At 44.9% G+C, this 21631-nt stretch overlaps 1 protein-coding gene across 3 annotated transcripts in view; it reads right to left on the minus strand.

The window, feature by feature from the left end:
• Nucleotides 1-21631, minus strand: part of LOC126262383 (structural maintenance of chromosomes protein 6) — a 200027-nt gene that overhangs the window by 66582 nt on the left and 111814 nt on the right. For all 3 annotated transcript variants that reach the window (XM_049958980.1, XM_049958981.1, XM_049958982.1), the window contains one exon: nt 8121-8431. In XM_049958980.1, the coding sequence (XP_049814937.1) occupies nt 8121-8431 (311 nt within the window). The remainder of the gene's footprint in view (nt 1-8120; nt 8432-21631) is intronic.

Genomic DNA, 21631 nt, shown 5'->3' on the forward strand with positions numbered 1-21631 from the left:
AAACTGAGAAAAAGCTCATATTGCACAAGGACAGGGAAGAAAAATTGAACATGTTCTTCTGAAAGAAATCATTACAATATTTGTCTTAAGCGATTTACAGAGGCCATGAAGAACCTACTAAATCTGGATGATAGGACAGGCATTAGAACTGAACTCCTCCCAAATGTGAGTCCACTGTCAAACCCACTGCACTATCTCGCTTGGTTTCATAAACATTATGATGGCCAATTCAAGGGCAATTATTCAAACAGAGTTTGAGGAGCCTAGAAGGCAGCATGTAGAAAATGGCAACCACCTGAGGTGAGGGGCAGAGAGGATGTTCAATACCGGAGTAGGAAGTACATGCAGAAACCTTTGTTTTGCATTCCTTACAAATATTCTTCTTTGTGAAGTGAGGACTCTGCCTTAGCTGCCCCCCCCCCCTCCCCCCCTCCAATTTTCTTTTCGCCCCTTTTCTTTTGGGCTAATAATAATTCTATTATTTTGCAAATATTTCAATGAGTGACTTATCTGACTCCATCAACAAATACTGAAAGCAGTGATCTTTGGAGAGTTCACTGTCAAGCAATCAACCAGAGCCCTTATTTGCAATGCAACAATATTTATACCAGAGTTCAAATCTCTATGTTGACCATGTCCCTACTTTTCATATGCACATTTCTTTCCCAGGGACAATAGTGGTATTACATAAAATCTGCATGGCTTCAACATTTTTTGACTGACAAATAAGATGACTTTTGAGATTCTTAATAGGTTTTCCAGCACCATAAATACAAGAATGCCTTGATTAACATGCACATGCGCATTTCCAACTACTACTGGGTAGCTGACATTAGCAGGATGCTGCAAACTTCTTTCGAAATGCAGAGACAGCTATCCAAGGCAACACCTGCATAGGTCAAAGGAAACAATGACGGTTAATAAGCAAAACCGCTAGATGACTAATGGGACAATAAACAGCTGATGGTTGAAATGCATTTTATAAACATTCTAAAGCCATTGAACCTCACCTCTTGGGTACATTGCATTTGTAAGTACACACACAAAATAGAAAAGAATACCAAAAATGAGAGGAAAATTGCGTATGTGTAACATCCAGTCAATACTGAGCACTATCTCTGATTTAGGGATAGCATGAGAGACGTAAACCAGGGTTTCCACTTGGCTGCAATTTGAAACCTATTCCTCCCAAACAGTAGTCTGCTGTACAGTGCTAGCTTATGTTTGTATTTTACATTCTTATTTAGTCCGACATATTCTGATTGTTTCATAAACAGGCCAATAATGGAGGAGACTGTTTTATAAATGGCCCAATGATGGGGTGGATGAGGCAGCAAACTGTGGAACTGACAATGTTATATGTGTCAGATAAGTGTCTAAGGAATATAAGAAGTAAGGACTACAAAAATAACGATAAGAAACTAAAGAAATATATGCAGAGAAGTGGATGAATGCAGCACATATGACATTAAAACTGTGAGAACTGCCACCACAACTGAGGACAATAAAAAAGCAAAAGTTAAAAATGTTCTATATGAAGTAGCGGTGGAATTTTATAAAAACTTGGAATCTTCGGTGTATATGAGTGTGGAAGTAGCTGGGGTAGTAGTAGTAGTAGGAGGAGGAGGAGGAGGAGGAGGAGGAGGAGGAGCACTGCAGATTAAACCCTGATATTCTGAACAGGTGCAAGTGTATTAATTAATACAACAGACTCCAGTTTGGGAGGAGTAGGTTTCAAATTGCAGCCAAGTGGAAAACCTGGTTTACGTTTCTCATGCTATCCCTAAATCAGAGATTGTGCTCAGTATTGACTGGATGTTACACATACGCAATTTTCCTCTCATTTTTGGTATTTTTTCTATGTTGTGTGTGTATTTACAAATGCAATGTACCCAAGAGGTGAGGTTCAACGGCTTTAAAATGTTTTATAAATTGCATTTCAACCATCAGCTGTTTATTGTCCCATTAGTCATCTAGCGGTTTTGCTTATTAACCATCATCCAGGATGCAGGGTACAACAGATTAGTTAAAAACGTCCCATATTCTGTTGAAGCTGAACCGCATCAAAATTATCCACAATTGTATAACCAATTTGTCTTAGAATACTGAAAGTCATATTTTATGTCAAACATACCGATGACACAGGAGAAACAAGACAAACAATTACTGGAAAAATCCCTCAGCAGTCAAGTTACACCAAATACAGCATTTTTTTTTAAAAGTACAAATGCACTATCTTTGATAGTTTCCAGTAATTGTTCATCTTGTTTCTCCTGTGATGTCTGTATGTTTGACATAAAATATGACTGTCAGTATTCTAAGACAAATTGGTTATGCAACTGTGGATAATTTCGATATGGTTCAGCTTCAACAGAATATGGGATGTTTTTAACTAAACTGTTGTACACTACATCCTGGATGATGGTTAATAAGCGAAACTTGTAGATGATTAATGGGACAATTAACAGTTGATGGTTAGAATGTATTTTATAAAATACTTATAAATGAGTATAAATATGCAGTTTCATGTTGAACTTCATCAAGCAGTTTTTGTGAACAATCTTTACAAGGAAGGAAGAAAGGACACAATGTCTGATTTAAAAAAATATCACTGGAGATGGAACAAAAGTTTTGAATGAGTAGCGATAGGAAAGGAAATTGGGCATATGTTTTTTAAAGGAACCGCCCTAGCACTCTAGTGTGAACACAAGGAAAATTTAAATCTGGATGACCAAAAGATGGTTTAAAATCTGCCCCTCCTGAATGCAAATCAAGTACCTTAACCCTTTCGCTGCTGTGGGCATTTGCATATGTTCCCAAGGTGTTGGGGACGTGTATACACACACAGCTTGGATTTCCCTTCACTGCTATGGACATATGAACGCACCCTGAGCTGCTGCCTCTCACTGCTGCAGAAGAGTTATTTCCATAAAAATGTTATGGTATTTACCATACAGCGTGCCACCATTTGCAAAAATCTTCATTTCGATATTTTAAACCGTTTATGATACAATGATTGTTATGACTATGTGAGTCCCGATCTGCAAGAATGTCAATGTGCACCTCAAGTGTGACCATCCTTTAGATATAAAACCCAATAACTCGAGACTTAATGAGATATTTTAAATAAAAATTTGATATCTTATCTACATTTCATTCCTTGCAATGTATGAGCTGAAATCAATCATACACAAAGTTTATGCAATGCGTTTTTACCTCAGGGAGTTCTTTAAAATTTCATGCAGTGTATCACTTAATTTGATATAGTGCAGTAAGTATGACAGTTAACAAAAAGAAATTCAGTTCATTATCACGTAAAGATCTCGAACAGTAAGATGTGCAAAAATGAAATTACTCCACTGAATAGTTTTTGAGAAATTGGATAAGTGTTTATCATTGGCTGAAAACCTGTCTCTCAGCAAAGGTGCCAGCATTTGGTGAGAAGTACAGCCATAACAAAAGCCACCTCAGCACAGAATGCAAAGCACATATCTACAGCAGCGAAAGGGTTAACCACTGCACCATCTTGCTTGTTAAAGGCATTTTCCCCCCTTCAAAGAAAATATTCAGATGGCAACATTAGGAAAGTTCTTCTCCATCTGTTTTATTTTAAATCTTGAATAACTTCTCATTATTTTCAAATCTTTAATATGCATTTCATTACACAATACTCCAGATATTTTTCTTTTGCTTTTTACTTCACCTTTCGTTTCTTCTATTTGCTTCATCAACAAGACATTATACTTCAATCTTCATTCCTCTTCCTCATTACCTAAAGCTGTTAATAATTTTACCAATGATTCCTAATACCCAAGATTCGTGGTTTTTCACTGTTTAGTGAAGTACTTGTTGTTCTCATTCCACAATAGATAACATAGGTACTTTTTGTCTATCAGAACACAATAGGTTTCATGAGTCATATAATTAAATCTGAAATAATTATCTTCCATGCCACGGAATTAACTTATGTGTATTTATTTTACATATACTCAGCCCGACAAAAAATAATGAGCACCCACAAGAGAAGGTCAATGTCAATATACCTTCGTACACGTGTACACTATGAGCAGATATGTGAATAATTAAACATGCAATTCTCTGTGACAGGTAGAGGGATCACTAGTATTTAGTGTAGGCCAGGTAGGGTGTAGTGAGGATGTGAACAGCATAAGATGTCGAATGATTACTGTGGAAGACATGGAGATGCTGTGTACATGTGTGAGGGTGTTATCAGCATGTTTTAAAGTGGCCTCACTGTGGGATCTCCATTTGACCTTTGGTCAAACTGTGCAATATCTAAATTTGTGGGGCATTTAAATGTGACAGTGGCCCAATCATGTTTGAGCACCACAAGAAAGGATGTCTGTATTGTGTGTCCAGCCCATTATAACTTCTCCATATCTGTGCCTGCCTTTTGAGAAGAAGTGATTGACTCCCTGCAACATTCTGTATCATCCAACACCATTGTTCAGAGGCTAGAAGCAGCTGGACTAGGGAATTACTATTCAATGTGTAGGATGCCATTAACACCACAGCACAAACAATCGGGTTTGGAGTGGTGCTGTGACTGGGGAGCACAGACTGTTGATGAGTCACAGCAGTGGTATGGTGTGTGGAGCTATCGCATATGAATAAAATTCACAGCTGATACAGATCAAGGGAACTCTGAGGGCACAAGGTACAGTGCAGATACTTTGTGTCCTCAAATGTTACCTCTCATGCAACAATATAGTGGTGCCATTTTTCAACAGCACAATGTATAAAAATTAATAAAATGTTCCAGGCTATTATGCCATGGTTGAATGGATTTCACATTAAAACCCAATGTTTAGTTGCCATCTACACAGGACATTTTCAAGGGGGATCACAGCCTCTTTGAATGTCTGATTCACACTCTGTCTTGCTACTGAATACAGCAAAATTCCGCTTCTACGCAACTGGCTGTTGACAACTGCCATCATTTGCTGCTGCTACCACCCGACGGTGGAAGACTAGTACACATCCTCTTCAGCACCGGAATCCAGATTCATTCAGTTTCACCCTCTCCTTCTTCCAAACTGAATTCCTGGGGTGTTTTACAATCTTTATCACCTCTCTCTATAATCTTTCATGGTATCTCCTTATGGCTACCAGTACTTCAGTCCTATAAAATGAATGTGGTGGTCTTCTGGCTGCAAAGCATATTCCGCAAGATCTGTCACTCTCCCCTCTTCTGTAACTGCCCTTGTGCTCTTCTAGTCATTTTTTGACTGTTCTTTTTCTATTACCCACATACCACCTCCCCACAACTACATGGAATCCCTTAAATTCTTGCTTTTGCCAGCAGTTAGCAAGCATCCTTGGCCGATTTTAGGTGATCTCGTATCCTGTGGGTGGGTTTGTCTATTACCACAATGTTCTGCTTTTTCAAGACTTTTCTGATACCGTCAGTGATACCCTTAATGAAAGGCAGGGAAACTTTAGATTTCATCAGCGCATGAGCATCGTTATGATTTCTACGTGGTGGTCTTAACGCTCTTTTCACCTCAGCAAATGAATAACTGTTCTTGAGCAATGCACTGGTGAGATGTTTTAATTCTGTATCAAGCAGCTCTGGTTCACATATTTTTATTGCTTTATCTGCCTCACTTTTGTAGTGGGTGGTGATTTGAATCCTGCTCCCTCTATGGGGAGGAGATGTCAAGAAATGTACAACACGTGGAAGGTCTCCAGAAAAAGCGTGTGAAGCTTTTGTGTTCCCCCACATTTCTGTCTCGCTGCAGAGTAATCAGTGCTATTCTGAAGTTTTTGAGGATTAACCAACTATGCAGCTCAACCAACGCACATTGGATTTTCAAAAGGATGGAAGAGGCTTTACTATGAGTGCAGATTCAACAGACCCATGAGGACCTCGCAAGCACAGACTGTAAGTTAATGTTTCTCCATATTACTACCAGCAATAAACTGTGTAGTGATGACAGGGATAGAACTGACAGACTATTGCTTGATACTATTACGACACGTATGTTGACAACGTATGATAGAAGAGGAAATCTGATAATTTGCAGCCTAATCACACAATCCACCATTTAGATGCTTACTGCACGGTTATCAATTTATCCAGGTGTTTGTTATCTGACAGCAAGAGATATGTGCTTGCCAAAGGTGGAAATCTTGCCATTAGTCTGTGAGTTACATCCACAGAAGAAGTAACAGCCAGTGTAGAAGCAGGCATTCTTAGTGTGGACACAGTTACAGCTGAAGAAATCCATGTAGAAACTGTAAGAGTATTGTCTTGTGCAAAGCCTCCAAAAAGTAACTATACTGTGGCTGAGGGAAATGCCATAAAACACCTGAATGACGATGATAGTGTTGATATTCTCCCCACTGACAAGGGGAATACAATAGTTGTTTTGAATGTGACTGACTGTGCCAGTCGATTAACAACTTATTAGATCTGCAAACATATAGGGAACTGAGTAAAGATCCCACTGACAAAGTTCTTAGAACTTTTATGCAGTTGACAAAGAAGTCTTCTATCAAACAGAGCATTCAGAAAAGCATTCAGTTGCACTCCCATGAAGACTTTAAGGACTGCTGGAGGTGCACAGAGATCTTGTTCCTCTAAGGCCTATAGAGAGGGCTATTGGTTCGCCCTCCTATTCAACTGCCACATTCTTGACAACATTACTATGACCGTACGTGGCCCAGTCGGATTTGTATATCAAGAGTTCAGCACATTTTATCTGTAAATTAAACAATATAGTGATACAGCTGGAGGACATATTGGTTAGTTTTGATGTTGAATCACTATTCACTATGGTTCCACTCAATGAAGTGTTGCAACAGCTGAATTGGATTTTACTTCTCAACGCTGCACAACTGTTTAAATAGTTCCTCAAAGCCATATATTTCAAATGGAACGATGAATGCTCTCCCCTCTTTGTAAAAGCACATTGCTATGGGGAGCCCCTAAAGCCCATTTAAGTGAACTCTTTTATAGAAAAATTCGAGCATTCTTTGGAAACTGTGAAAAAGAAACTGAATATTTGGTTCTGGTACATGAATGATATGTTTGTTTTGTTGCAGCATGGCAGGGAGGAGCTGGATCATTTTGACAAACATCTCAACGGGATCAATTCGAAGATTCGGTCTACCATGGAGGAGGGGGAAGACGAAAGACTGAATTTTCTTGATGCACTAGTTTTCAAGGAAGAAGATGGGTAGCTTGGGCCACACAGTTTACCAAAAACCCACTACACAGTCTGTTACCTCCATTAGGATTTAAACCACCACTCACACCAAAAGCGGAGCATCATAAAAACGTTGGCGGATAGAGCAAGAAAAATCTGCGAACCAGAGCTGCTTGACGCAGAATTAAAGCATCACATCAATGCACTGCTCACGAATGGTTATTCATTCACTGAGGTGAAAAGAGCATAAGACCACCACATAGAAATCATAGCGATGCTCAAGCGCTTGTGAAATCTAAAGTTCTCCTGCCTTTCATTAAGGACTTCACTGCCCGCAGGTTAGAAAAATCTTGAAAAAGCAGAACATCGCGGTAATATACAAACCCACCCAAAGGATACAACACCACCTAAAATCCAACAAGGATGCTTGTCAACTGTTGGAAAAAGCAAGAATTTATAGGATTACATGTAATTGTCGGGAGATGTACACAGGTACTACAACACTGGACACTGTCTCTGGCAGCTAATTTGTTTAGTAGTCTTTCTGTTGTGTCTATCTGCGACTCAACATCTCTGCTACGTGGTGAATAGCACTCTATCATTTCGTGATATTGTTAGCCCATGAAGCTTCATTTGTTTTCCTACTTGTTTTCTCATTGCTTCACTTTTTCTGTCAGACACTGTAGATTGTTTGAAAAAGGTGCTGCCAATGGTCACATAAAATCTACTTCCATTTCATTAAGCAACATAAGACAATTGCTGCTTGTTACTGTAGGAACTGAAAACACCATAAGCAGCAGTAAACGTCATCATTATTTACTAACTAATAAATACACACACAAAAAGTGACAACTTTTATAATGATAACAGCAAATGAAAATTAATACAAGCATGCTGCAATATTGCTGACATAATAATGGATTCAAAACCTTTTTTAAAAAATATTACCTAATAACATCTGACATGTTTACTTGTAGCACTTTTGCTCTGTCTGACCCTGATCCAGCATACGATTTGTAATTTGGATCAGGAAAATAAAGATCTCCCCTCTTTGTAAAAGCACGTTGACAGTTATGTGGTACATTTTCCTGGCGACTCATAAGTCGGTGTGCTTCATCACTAGTTGGAATCAACAGGACAGATTCAGCTCTGTGCTTATCTATTACACAATTTGCAATAATAGGATTGGAAATTATAAGAGCACCTAGTAAGCTTGTGTAGCCAGGTGCTACAACTCCATTACGCTGGACATTGTGAACCTGCAAAAAAATAAAAATAAAATTTGTTTTCATTTTATAGTAGAAGAAGAGGGAAAGGGGTGAAAGACTTCAGAATTTCTATTATGGAGTGCTGGTGGTAATTACCCATTCGCACCACTACTACTTAAAGTAAAACTCACTATGTATCATAGCTCTAGCATTATTTAATTGGACAGATAACAAATCAACTCACCAAGTGGCAGCAGAACACACACATAAAAGACTGTTGTGACTGGCAAGCTTTCGGAGCCAGTGGCTTCTTCTTCAGGCACAAGGGTTGAAGGGAAAGGAAGAAGGGTGAAGGAAAAGGACTGTAGAAGTCTAGGAAAAGGGATAGATTTTAAGAAAGTCACCCAGAACAATAGGTCAGGGGAGACCTACAGTACAGGATAAGAAGGAAAGACTGATTGTTGGGGTCTGCATCAGATGAGATTTGAAAACCTGAGAGCTTAAATGTGGAAGACAGGATAATATGCAAGAAAGAGATTACCACTCAAAAATCGCGCTTCCCCAAAATCTACCCCTTTTCTAGACCTCTCCAGTCCTTTTCCTTCACCCTTCTTCCTTCGCCTTCAACCCTTCTGCCTGAAGAAGGAGCCGCTGGCCCCAAAAGCTTGCCAATCACAACAGTCTTATGTGTGTGTTTGTGTGTTCTGCCGCTGCTTGGTGAGTAGACTTTTTATCTATACAATTCAATAATTTTATCAACAACTGATTGTTTTCATTGTTATAATAGCTCTAGCATTAGTTATTCATAACCCCCCCCCCCCCCCCAAACCCCAAATCAAATTTTGGCAGCATTCCCTCGTACTGATTTACCATGCTCTACCATATTTTCCTGCGAACTTATTTATTCTTAGTTCTCTGCCTCAAGAACCATGGTCCTTGATGTGGTGGGGTGGATTGTGTGTATCAACCATACAAACTACTCAACAATGTGTGCAATCATGCCAGAAAATGAAGATATCAGATTAAGATATGAGTCCTGAAGAGGGATAGCAGCCTTTTCAGTAGCTTCAGAGGCAACCATGTATATGATTGACTGATCTGCCCTTGTAGTGTTAATCAAGGTAGCCATGCTATGTCAGTTCTGCAGATGGCTGAAAGCAAGGGGAAACTATAGCTGTTATATTATTTTGATAATGTGAATCTCTACTTTATGGTTTAATGATGATGGCATCCTATTGGGTACAATATTCCAGAACGGGTCCACATTCAGATCTTTGGGAGGGGGGACTGCAAAAGAGGATGCTATCATTAATTAAAACAAATCTGGTATTCTATGCGTCAGCATGAAACATTAGATCTTTTTAATCTTGTAGGTAGGTTAGCAGACTTGTAAAGAGAAATGGATAGCTGTAGTTTCAGCTCTCTGAGACTGCAGATGTGAGTGCAAGTTGCGCTTGTGTGTGTGTGTGTGTGTGTGTGTGTGTGTGCGCGGTAGCCATGCTTAGTGTGTGTGTGTGTCTACTGCTGACAAAGGCCTTTAATGGCCGAAAGCAATGTTTGTGTGAATCTTTTTATTGTGCCTATCGCGGCTCAGCATCTCCGATGGTGAGTAGTAACTTGAGTAGTAACTTTCCTTCTCTCGTATTGTTACATTCCATCATGGATAGGTTCTAGTTAGATACAGTTGGAAATAGCAAAGTATGGTGGAAGGAAGCACAGAATTTCTTATCAAGTGAATACAAGGTTACCAATGCAAAATCAAATAAGGTAATGCAGGAGTAAGTCCAATAATAAATATGAAAAAAAAAAAAAAGGAATGACGATGAATCAACATGAACAACATAGTGACTGAGATTAAACAAACTGTTTAGCACATTTAGGTAGCTGAGAAATTGATTTCGATGAGAAATGTCATACAATAGTGGGAAAGGAAAGTTAAGGAAAAATAAAAGGAGAACATAGCTTTGGGAAAGGGGAAGCAACCTGTACAAATCTGCACACACCATAATATAATCATTGTGAATGCAAAGTTTAAGAATTACAAAAGATTTTTATACATGTAAAAGACCTGGAGTCACTGGAAGGTTTAAATAGATTATATAATAACGAAATCAAACAATGGAAAATCCAGTATGGAATGTAACAATACCAGAGAAGGAAAGTTGCTACTCATCATATAGTGGATATGCTGAGTCACGATAGGCACAACAAAAAGATTTACACAATTGTAGCTTTTGGCCATAAAGGCCTTTATCAGCAATACACACTCACACTCACGCAAACGCAACTTGCACACACGTCTGCAGTCTCAGAGAGCTGAAACCACACTGTGAGCAGCAGCACCAGTGCATGATGGGAGTGGCGACTGGGTGGGGGTAAGGAGAAGGCTGAGGCGGGGAGGGGGAGGGATAGTATAGTGGGAGTAGCGGACAGTGAAGTATTGCAGTTTATACAGAGGGCAGGAGAGAAGGTGTGGAAGGGAGAAGGGGTAAGTAGCGGAAAGGAGAGAAATAAAAAGAAATTAAAAGACTAGGTGTGGCAGTGAAATGACGGCTGTGTAGTGCTGGAATGGGAACAGGGAGGGGGCTGGATGGGTGAAGACAGTGACTAATGAAGGTTGAGGCCAAGAGGGTTACGGGAACGTAGGATGTATTGCAGGGAAAGCTCCCACCTGCGCAATTCAGAAAAGCTGATGTTGGTGGGAAGGATCCAGATGGCACAGGCTGTGAAGCACTCATTGAGATGAGGGATATCATGTTTGGCAATGTGTTCCGCAACATGGTGGTCTACTTGTTTTTTGGCCACAGTTTGTCGGTGCGGACTGGAGTAGGTTGTGGGAGGAGGGTGTATGGGAGAGGTCCTGCATCTAGGTCTATCGCAGGGGTATGAGCCATGAGGTAAGGGATTGGTGGTGGTTGTTGGGATGTGTAAGGGGGACTAAACAGCGAAGGTCATCAGTCCCCCATTCAAAAAACAAGCGAGACAAAGTCGCAGAGCAGATAAAACCCCAAGGGGGAAGGAGACTGCCCCCCCCCCCCCCAGGTGCTAAAGAACACAAATTAGGCAACGAACACTACAGAAAAGAAGAGTACGGACGAACACCAGACAGAAAGAAATAGAAGAGAAGAAGATGGCCGGAGACTGGTTGACTGACCACGACAACAAAAAAGGGAAAGAGTCAACCATCTCACGGCACACCAGAACAGCAACAGGCACAAGGACAAAAGACACAGAAAGGGAAAGGTGCAGGACCTCCCTAAATCGAACCATAAAACGGACTACCACGGATAAAATTTAAAACGTTATCAGCCATGGAGGCATCGTCAGATAAAACCAAAGCCAAAGTGCCCGGGAGATTAAAAGATTGCCGGAGTGTGCGCAGTCGAGGACACTCCAGCAAAATGTGGCCGACCGTCAGCCGGGACCCACACTGACACAGGGGGGGATCCTCCTGACGCAAGAGATGGCCGTGCGTCAGGTACGTATGGCCGATGCGCAGCCGACACAGGACCACCGAGTCCCTGCGAGAAGCCCGCAGGGAAGAACGCCACACGGCGGTCGTCTCCTTGACAGCCCGCAGTTTATTCGGGGCTGTCATGCCACGCCACTCAGCAGCCCACATCCCAATCAGCTTACGGCGCAACACCATCTGCTGGTCGCGAGCCGTAAGGCCGACCTCCAAAGCCGGGGCGTCGATCGCCCCTTTAGCCAGCCTGTCGACACGTTCGTTCCCCGGGATGCCAACATGACTGGGCGTCCAAACCAAGACCACCGAACGACCAGAACGGGCAATGGCGGAAACAGACTCCTGTATGGAGGACACCAGAGGAGAGGAGGGATAGCAGCGGTCGATGGCCTGAAGGCTGCTCAGGGAGTCACTGCAGATGACGATGGACCCACCTGAGCAGAAACGCAGATGCTCAAGAGCGCGCATGATTGCCACCAGCTCTGCAGTAAAAATACTGCAGCCAGCCGGCAAGGAGCGTTGCTCAACATGGGCAGCGTGAGCAAAAGCGTAGGCAGTGCGACCATCAACCAGGGAACCATCCGTGTAGACAGGCTCACAGCCCGGAAATGATTCGAGGAGCGCAAGAAAACGGCGACGGAGGACCACAGGCGGAACCGAGTCCTTAGGTCCCTGTGCCAAATCCAGACGGACGGACGGCCGGGACAAACACCAGGGAGGCGTAGGTGTACGGACCCGGAAGGGAGGCAGAAGAGGGAATGACCCCAGGTCTGACAGCAGGGACTGGACACGGACAGCTATGGAAAGCCCAGACCTAGGTCGCCGTTCGGGCAGATGGAGGACCATAGCAGGGAAAAGCAGGCGACGATTGGGATGATCTGGCGAGCAATGAACGTGGACAGCATAGTCGACGAGCAGACGATGGCGGCGAATCCGCAGCGGGGGAACCCCGGCCTCCACCAGTAGACTATCCACGGGGCTGGTGCGAAAAGCGCCAGTGGCAAGCCTAACCCCACAGTGGTGTACGGGGTCTAACAACTTCAACACTGAGGGGGACGCAGACCCATAGGCCAGGCTCCCATAATCAAGCCGGGACTGCACAAGGGCTCTGTACAACCGCAGCAGCGTGCAGCGATCTGCACCCCAAGACGTGTGGCTAAGGCAGCGGAGGGCGTTGAGGTGCCGCCAGCATTTTTGCTTCAGCTGAGTAATATGAGGAACCCATGTGAGCCGGGCATCAAACACGAGTCCCAAGAAGCGGCAAGTGTCCACCACCTCAAGCAGGTGGCCGTCGAGGTAAAGTTCAGGATGAGGGTGGACCGTCCGACGCCTGCAGAAGTGCATAACTCGAGTCTTGGCTGCAGAGAACTGAAAACCGTGAGTCAGAGCCCACGATGCTGCCTTGCGAATGGCGACTTGCAGCCGGCGTTCGGCGACTCCCGTAGTCGTGGAGCTAAATGAGATGCAGAAGTCGTCGGCATACAAAGAAGGAGACACCGACGACCCCACTGCTGCAGCCAGACCATTAATAGCCACCAGAAATAAGGAGACGCTCAACACTGAGCCCTGCGGGACCCCATTTTCCTGTATATAAGAGGAACTAGAGGTGGCACCGACTTGCACCCGGAAAGAGCGGCGCAATAAAAAGCTTTGAAGAAAAGCCGGGAGCTGACCACGAAGACCCCACTCATGCAACGTGGCGAGGATGTGATGCCTCCATGTGGTGTCATACGCTTTCCGCAGATCGAAAAATACAGCAACGAGATGCTGACGTCGGGCAAAGGCCGTACGGACAGCTGATTCCAGCCGCACCAAATTGTCCACTGCAGACCGGCCCCGACGGAAGCCACCCTGGGATGGAGTGAGGAGACCGCGCGACTCAAGGACCCAACACAAACGCCGCCCCACCATACGTTCGAGCAATTTGCACAAAACGTTGGTGAGGGTAATGGGACGATAGCTGTCCACCGCCAGTGGGTCCGCACCGGGCTTCAAGATGGGGACAATAACACCCTCTCGCCATTGCGACGGGAACACACCTTCGCTCCAAATGCGATTAAATATCGCGAGAATGTGTCTCTGGCAGTCCCTGGAGAGATGCTTCAGCATCTGCGCGTGGATGCAGTCTGGGCCTGGTGCTGTATCAGGGCAATCGGTTAGAGCAGCGAGGAATTCCCTCTCGCTGAAAGGGGCATTGTATGTTTCAGAACGACGCGTGTGAAATGAGAGCGGCGTCCGCTCGGCTCGCTCCTTTAGAGAGCGAAAGGCGGGGGGATAAGATGCAGTCGCAGAGCTCTGAGCAAAGTGCGCGGCAAGCCGTTCAGCAATGGCGGCAGCGTCCGTGCATACAGCGCCGTCCAAGGAGATCCCAGGGACACCGAAAGTGGTCTGGTGTCCATAAATCCGCCGTATCCGGGACCACACCAGCGAGGGGGAGACACGGGAGCCCAACGATGAGACATACTGCTCCCAGCACTCCTGCTTACGCCGTGTAATCAGACGTCGGGCGAAGGCACGTAGCCTCTTAAAGGCGATGAGGGTCTCGAGAGACGGGTGCCGCCTATGACGCTGGAGGGCCCGCCTACGGTCGCGAATAGCCTCAGCAATCTCCGGCGACCACCAGGGTACAGCCTTCCTCCGAGGGAGTCCAGAAGAGCGGGGGATGGCAGCCTCGGCTGCCGAAATGATGGACGTGGTGAAGACACGGACCACCTCGTCAATGTCACCCTGCGGGGGACACTCAACGGTTGCCGCGGAAGTAAAACGCGGCCAGTCAGCTCTGTGGAGGGCCCAGCGTGGCAGACGCCCAGAAGAATGACACTGGGGCAGTGACAAATAGATGGGAAAATGGTCACTGCCACACAGGTCAGGATGCACCCTCCAGTGGAGGGATGGGACAAGTCCGGGGGTGCAAAGAGAGAGATCGATGGCGGAGAACGAGCCATGGGCCACACTGAAATGTGTGGGAGCACCGGTGTTCAAGAGGCTAAGGTCGAGCTGAGCCAATAAATGCTCCACGGCACGACCGCGGCCATCGTAGACAGTCCCACCCCATAGAGGGTTGTGGGCATTGAAATCGCCCAACAACATGAAAGGTGGCGGCAGTTGGGTTATCAGAGCAGCCAGGACATGCTGCGAGACAGCACCATCCGGTGGAAGGTAGATACTGCAGACGGTAATAGCCTGTGGCGTCCACACCCGTACAGCGACAGCCTCTAAAGGTGTTTGGAGAGGGACAGACTCGCTGTGCAGAGTGTGAGCGACATATATGCAGACGCCACCAGACACCCTTTCATAAGTTGCCCGGTTCTTAAAATAACCCCGATAGCCACGGAGGGCGGGGGTTCGCATTGCTGGAAACCAAGTTTCCTGCAGAGCAATGCAAAGGAAAGGATGAAGGCTGATAAGCTGGCGGAGCTCAGCTAGATGGTGGAAGAAACCGCTGCAGTTCCACTGGAGGATGGTATTAGCCATGGAGGGGAAAGGCGTGAAGGGACTGGGGAGGCAGATTACGCCTCCGAGGCCCCTGCTGCTACCGAGTCACCACTTGGAGAACAGCCAGCCAGTGCGTCCGAGGGACTGGCGAGATCCATGTCCTCAGCGGACGCCAGAATCTCCACCTCATCCTCAGACGCAGAGCTTGTAGGAAGCGGTGGAATGGGTGCCACCGCAATATCGGTAGCCTTGGGGAGTTTCTTCTTCTTCTGCTTTTCGCGCTGCGCCTTTGGTGGTTCAGGCTGGGAGGGCGTCACTGGGTCAGTCTCAGGGACAGACGACGACCGAGTGTCTCGACGACCAGGGACCAGCGGTTGTTTAAGCCACTTGCGGCTGTCGGCTTTGGTACCGGTCGGAACTTGCGAAGGGAGGTCCCCAAGGGACCCCTTCCGTACGAGAGTAGCCGAAGAAGTCTTACGCTTCTCCGGCTGGGAAGGGGGAACTGATGTCCCCGATGGTTGGGGGGGTGTTGCTCCTGAAGTAGATGGAGCAGGAGCAACAGTGGGTTTAGTGCCCCCCACCATCAAGGGGGCAGGTGCGGGACTGCGACTCTGCGAGCTGGCTGGAGAGGATTGAACCGTAGCAGGAGAGACAGTTGCGGCATAAGAAGCCGTCATGCGCACTGGGTGAAGCCGGTCATATTTCCGCTTCGCCTCAGTGTACGTCAGGCGGTCGAGAGTCTTTATCTCCATGATCTTCCGCTCCTTCTGCAGAATCGGACAGTCTGGCGAGCAAGGCGGATGGTGCGCACCACAGTTCACACAGATTGGAGGTGGGGCACAGGGATGATCAGGATGGGATGGTCGACCGCAATCGCGACAGACGAGGTCGGAAGCACAGCGTGAAGACATGTGGCCGAACTTCCAACACTTGAAGCACCGCATCGGGGGAGGGATATAAGGCCTGACATCACAACGGTACACCATCACCTTGACCTTCTCAGGTAACGTGTCACCCTCGAAGGCCAAGATGAAGGCACCGGTGGCAACTTGACGATCCCTCGGACCCCGGTGGACGCGCCGGACGAAATGGACACCTCGGCGCTCCAAGTTGGCGCGCAGCTCGTCATCGGACTGTAAAAGGAGATCCCTGTGGAAGATAATGCCCTGGACCATGTTCAGACTTTTATGGGGCGTGATAGTGACGGAGACATCCCCCAGCTTAGTACAAGCGAGCAAGGCCCGCGACTGGGCGGAGGACGCCGTTTTTATCAACACCGATCCGGACCGCATCTTTGACAAGCCCTCCACCTCCCCAAACTTGTCCTCTAAATGCTCGACAAAGAACTGAGGCTTCACGGACATAAAAGATTCCCCATCAGCTCTGGTACAGACAAGATATCTGGGCGAATACTGCTCACTTGCATGTAATGCCTTTCGTTCCTCCCATGGTGTGGCGAGGGAGGGGAACGATTTGGGGTCATAAACGTTACCTTTGAAATGGGCCCTCGAACGCTTAGAGACTGCTGGTGGCTGGCCACCAGCAAGAGAAGAAGTGCCACGCTTCATTGCGTGTCATCCACCCTGATGCCACCTACTCCGACCAAGGGCCCTCCCCACGGGCGCCACCCAGCCACAGCAAAGGCCACCTGGCAGGATGGCCATTGCCGGGAGTCCCGATGCCCCAAGGAGATGGGCATCCACTCCTTGGCATACGTGGGGAGTTAACGGCGCAGGCATCAGTAGAGCGATCCCTGTGTTGTCAGGGGGCTACAACCAAGAGGGTACATGGCGGCCCCACCACAACGGACTGGCTACCGTGCTGGATCTTAGGTGCAAAACTGACCAAGGCCGTCGTCGCAGATAAAAGAAACACTGCAGAGTGCAGCGTGGTAATCGCCCAAGAGATCGAAAACGAGCGGGACACCATTGCAACGACGAGAAAGCCGGCTAAAGGTCTAATTGCACGACGGATACAGTGCACCATGTAAGGCGCCCTTCCCCAATTGGCTCGCTCTTCGGAATAATTTAGAAAGATGGAGGTCAAACCCGAGAGGGGACCATCACATATTGCCGAAACATTTGAGACTCCTTTTAGTCGCCTCTTACGACAGGCAGGAATACCGCGGGCCTATTCTAACCCCCGAACCCGCAGGGGGGGGTAAGGGATTGGAAGCAGGGGTTGTGTAAGGATGGACGAGTATATTGTGTAGGTTTGGTGGACGGCGGAATACCACGGTAGGGGGGGTGGGAAGGATAGTGGGAAGGAAATTTCTCATTTCAGGGCACGACGATAGGCAATTGAAACCCTGGCAGAGAATGTAATTCAGTTGCTCCAGTCCCACATGGTACTGAGTTACGAGGGGAATGCTCCTCTGTGGCTGGACTGTGGGACTTTGGGAGGCGGTGGGAGACTGGAAAGATAAGGCACGCAGAATCCTAAACCCCTCACTTTGGTTCAGATTCATTGATGACTTCTTTGCTATCTGGACTGAAGGCGAGGACACCTTATTCGCATTCCTCCAGAACCTCAACAACTTCTCCCTCATTTGCTTCACCTGGTCCTACTCAACCCAACAAGCCACGTTCCTTGATGTTGACCTCCACCTCAGAGATGGCTACTACAGTACCTCCGTCCATATCAAACCTACTAACCACCAGCAATACCTCCACTTCGACAGCTGCCACCCATTCCATATCAAGAAGTCCCTTCCGTACAGCCTAGCCACCTGTGGTCGTCGCATCTGCAGTGACGAGCAGTTCCTCTCAAAATACACCAAGGGCCTCACTGAAGCCTTCACTGACTGTAATTATCCTCCCATCCTTGTAAAATAAACAAATCTCCCGTGCAACTTTCCTTCTCTGGTATTGTTATATAATAGTGAGACAGAGATATGGAATCAAGGTTTTAAACTACATACAATTTGCAGGAGATTATATGGACTCTGACCATATTTTATTGAATATGACGTGCCGACAAAAGTTGAAGAATTTAGGAAAATGTAGGAATTTAAGAAGGTGGTACAATTCAACTACCAGAGAATGCTGGGAGTTTCAAAGGCAGCACAAGGCAACAACTAACTGAAATGTGGAGAAGGTAGCTTTCAGATTCAAAGTAGTGAAGGCAGCATACGAAGAAATATACAAAAATGCAACGTCCAGTAGAAATCCTTGGATAACACATGAGAGGTGAAATTACTCTGCTGAAAAGAGAACATTAAAAAACGCAGCAAATAAAACAGGCAAAAAGGAATACAGAAACTTAAATAATAAGACTGACAAGAAGGAAAATCTGTCAAAGAATGAATAGTTAACTGTAGAAATTGCAGAAGCAAGTCTGCATATGGGAAAGATAGATGCCACTTGCAGGAAAACTAAAGAAGCCTTTGGAGGAAAGAGAAGCAGCTGTATGAACATCAAGAGCTCAGTAAGTACGCCCGTACTAAGCAAAGAACAGAAGGGTGGAAAGAACATATAGGTGTCCATAAAGGGAAGAAACTTGATGACAATAATATAGAAAGAGAGAGTGTAGTGGATCATATTATTTTTTCTCTTGTTCTTTTCTTTTTTATACGTATGAAATATTGTGTGGCAAAGATAATATTTTCAAAGATAGAGATACACTCTTCAATTGATTAATTTCTGTATCTTCACCTGTTTGTCTCTATAAGTGGTAGCAGGTTGATGTATGACGAGTTCCACTGAGTTAGTACTGATAAAAAATATGTGTATTCTAACGGTACATTAAAGAAGTGTTATAAAACTTATTAGGGAGGTAAAGTTTATACATGGATATTTATACAAACAACCGCATCTGTTCATCATTTGACCTGTGCCGAGAATCTGCATCAAGAGGATTGAAACATACAAGAGGAATTTGTGTGCGCAGATAAGACGTGATTAGGTTGGGTTCTGGAGGAATACAAGAATATGCAAAGCAATACTGACCCTACAATTTATCTTGCAAGAGAGGTTGAAGAAAGGCAGACGCACATTCACAGTTTTCATAAATTTAGAGAAAGCTACTGAGAATAATGGTGTTTCACATCACTCCAGAAGAGATTTTCCACACTGTGACAGTTATTGATCAGGAAAAAAGCTACAGCAAACTAATTACTGTCTTAAGTGTATGCCAACAGGTAATTAGACAGACAGAGGAATTGCTCAAGACCAAAACTGAGCTAAATGCTAAAATGGAAAGTTAAATGGTGATCTGAGAGCTGAAAAAAACCATGTGAAATATTTAATTATCGATTTGAATACCAACAAAAATAACAAATTTCTGAAATTCTAATAAATTGTATACAAAAAAAATCTACCCACCAAGTGTCGGCAGGAAAAAAGTACATATCAAAGTTATGGAAATCTGCAAGCTTTTGGTGCCTGTGGCTCCTTCTTTTGGCAGCAGGATTGAAGGGAAAGGAAGAGAGATGAAAGGAAAGAATTGGAAAGGTTTAGGAATTGGGAGAGTTACAGACCAGTTGCCCAGAACCCCAGGCCATGAGAGACTTGACAGATGGGATGAGAAGGAAAGACTGTTTGTCACGGACTGCACTGGGCGAGATTTGAAAACCTGAGATCTTAAAGGTGGAAGATAGGGTAATAAGCAAGACAGAGATTGTTGCAATGAAAACAATCAATTTTTGACAAAATAATTTAATTGGATAGATAAAAAATCTACTCACCAAGCAGCGGCAGAACACCCGCATAAAAGAAGGTTGTAATTAGGCAAGCTTTCGGAGCCAGTGGCACCTTCTTCAGGCAGAAGAGTTGAAGGGGAAGGAAGGAAGGTGAAGAAAAGGACTGGAGAGGTCTAGGAAAAGGGGTAGAGAAGAGAAGGCAGTAATTGTTTCTTGCCGCTAACATACTTCACATATGACCAGAATCTCTTTGGATTTTCTGCCAGGTTTCGAGACAACATTTCAATGTGGAAACTGTTATAGGCATCTCGCATTGAAGTTCGAGCTAAATTTTGAGCTTCTGTAAAAGATGGCCAATCTTGGGAATTTTGGATCTGTTTAAATTTGACATGTTTGTTTCGATGTTTCTGCAACAGTGATCTAACCTGTTTTGTGTACCAAGGAGGATCAGCTACGTTGTTTGTTAATTTATTTGGTATAAATTCCTCAATTGCTGCCGATACTATTTCTTTGAATTTAAGCCACATCTGGTCTACACTTATATTATTAATTTGGAATGAGTGGAGATTGTCTCTCAGGAAGGTGTCAAGTGAATTTTTATCTGTTTTTTTGAATAGGTATATTTTTCGCTTATTTTTCGGGGATTTGGGGAGTACAATATTCAGTCTTGCTACGACAACCCTGTGTTCACTAATCCCTGAATCGGTTCTGATGCTCGTAATTAACTCAGGATTATTTGTTGCTAAGAGATCAAGTGTGTTTTCAAAACCGTTTACTATTCGCGTGGGCTCAAGAACTAACTACTAGAAATAATTTTCAGAGAATGCGTTTAGCACAATTTCGGATGATATTTTATGCATACCTCCGGAATTAAACATGTATTTCTGCCAACATATCGAGGGTAAATTAAAGTCACCACCAACTATTATCGTACGAGTCGGGTACGTGTTTGAAATCAAACTCAAGTTTTCTTTGAACCTTTCGGCAACTGTGTCATCTGAATTGGGAGGTCGGTAAAAGGATCCAATTATTATTTTATACCAGTTTCCAACAATGACCCCTGCCCATACTAACTCAAAGGAAGTATCTATTTCAATTTCGTGACAAGTTAAACTACTTCTGACAGCAACAAACACGCCATTGCCAACCGTGTTTAGCCTATCCTTTCGAAACACCATTAGGTTCTTCGCAAAAATTTCAGCTGAGCTTATATCCGACTGTACCCAGCTTTCAGTGCCTATAACGATTTGAGCATCAGTGCTTTCTATTAGCGCTTGGAGCTTTGGTACTTTCCCAACACAGTTACGAAAATTTACAACTGTTATACCAATGGTTCCTGTATCTACGTTCTTCCTGTGTTCAGCCTGCTCCCTTTGTGCTTTGTGACTGAAGCCCTTCTTGTGTTTTCCCGAGACCCCCTAACCTAAAAATCCGCCCAGTCTACGCCACACAGCCCCTGCTACCCGTGTGTAGCCACCTCCTGCGTACAGTGGACACCTGACCTAATGTTTAAGCAGTAATGAGGGACTTTCTCAAAATCTACCCCTTTTCCTAGACCTCTCCAGTCGTTTTCCTTCACCCCTCTTCCTTTATCTTCAACCCTTCTGCCTGAAGGAGGAGTCACTGGCTCCAAAAGCTTGCCTGGTTGCAACCTCCTTTTATGTGTGTGTTCTGCCACCACTTGACGAGTAGATTTTTTATCTATCCAATT

Source organism: Schistocerca nitens, chromosome 6, assembly GCF_023898315.1.
Source record: "Schistocerca nitens isolate TAMUIC-IGC-003100 chromosome 6, iqSchNite1.1, whole genome shotgun sequence".
Taxonomy (NCBI): domain Eukaryota; kingdom Metazoa; phylum Arthropoda; class Insecta; order Orthoptera; family Acrididae; genus Schistocerca; species Schistocerca nitens.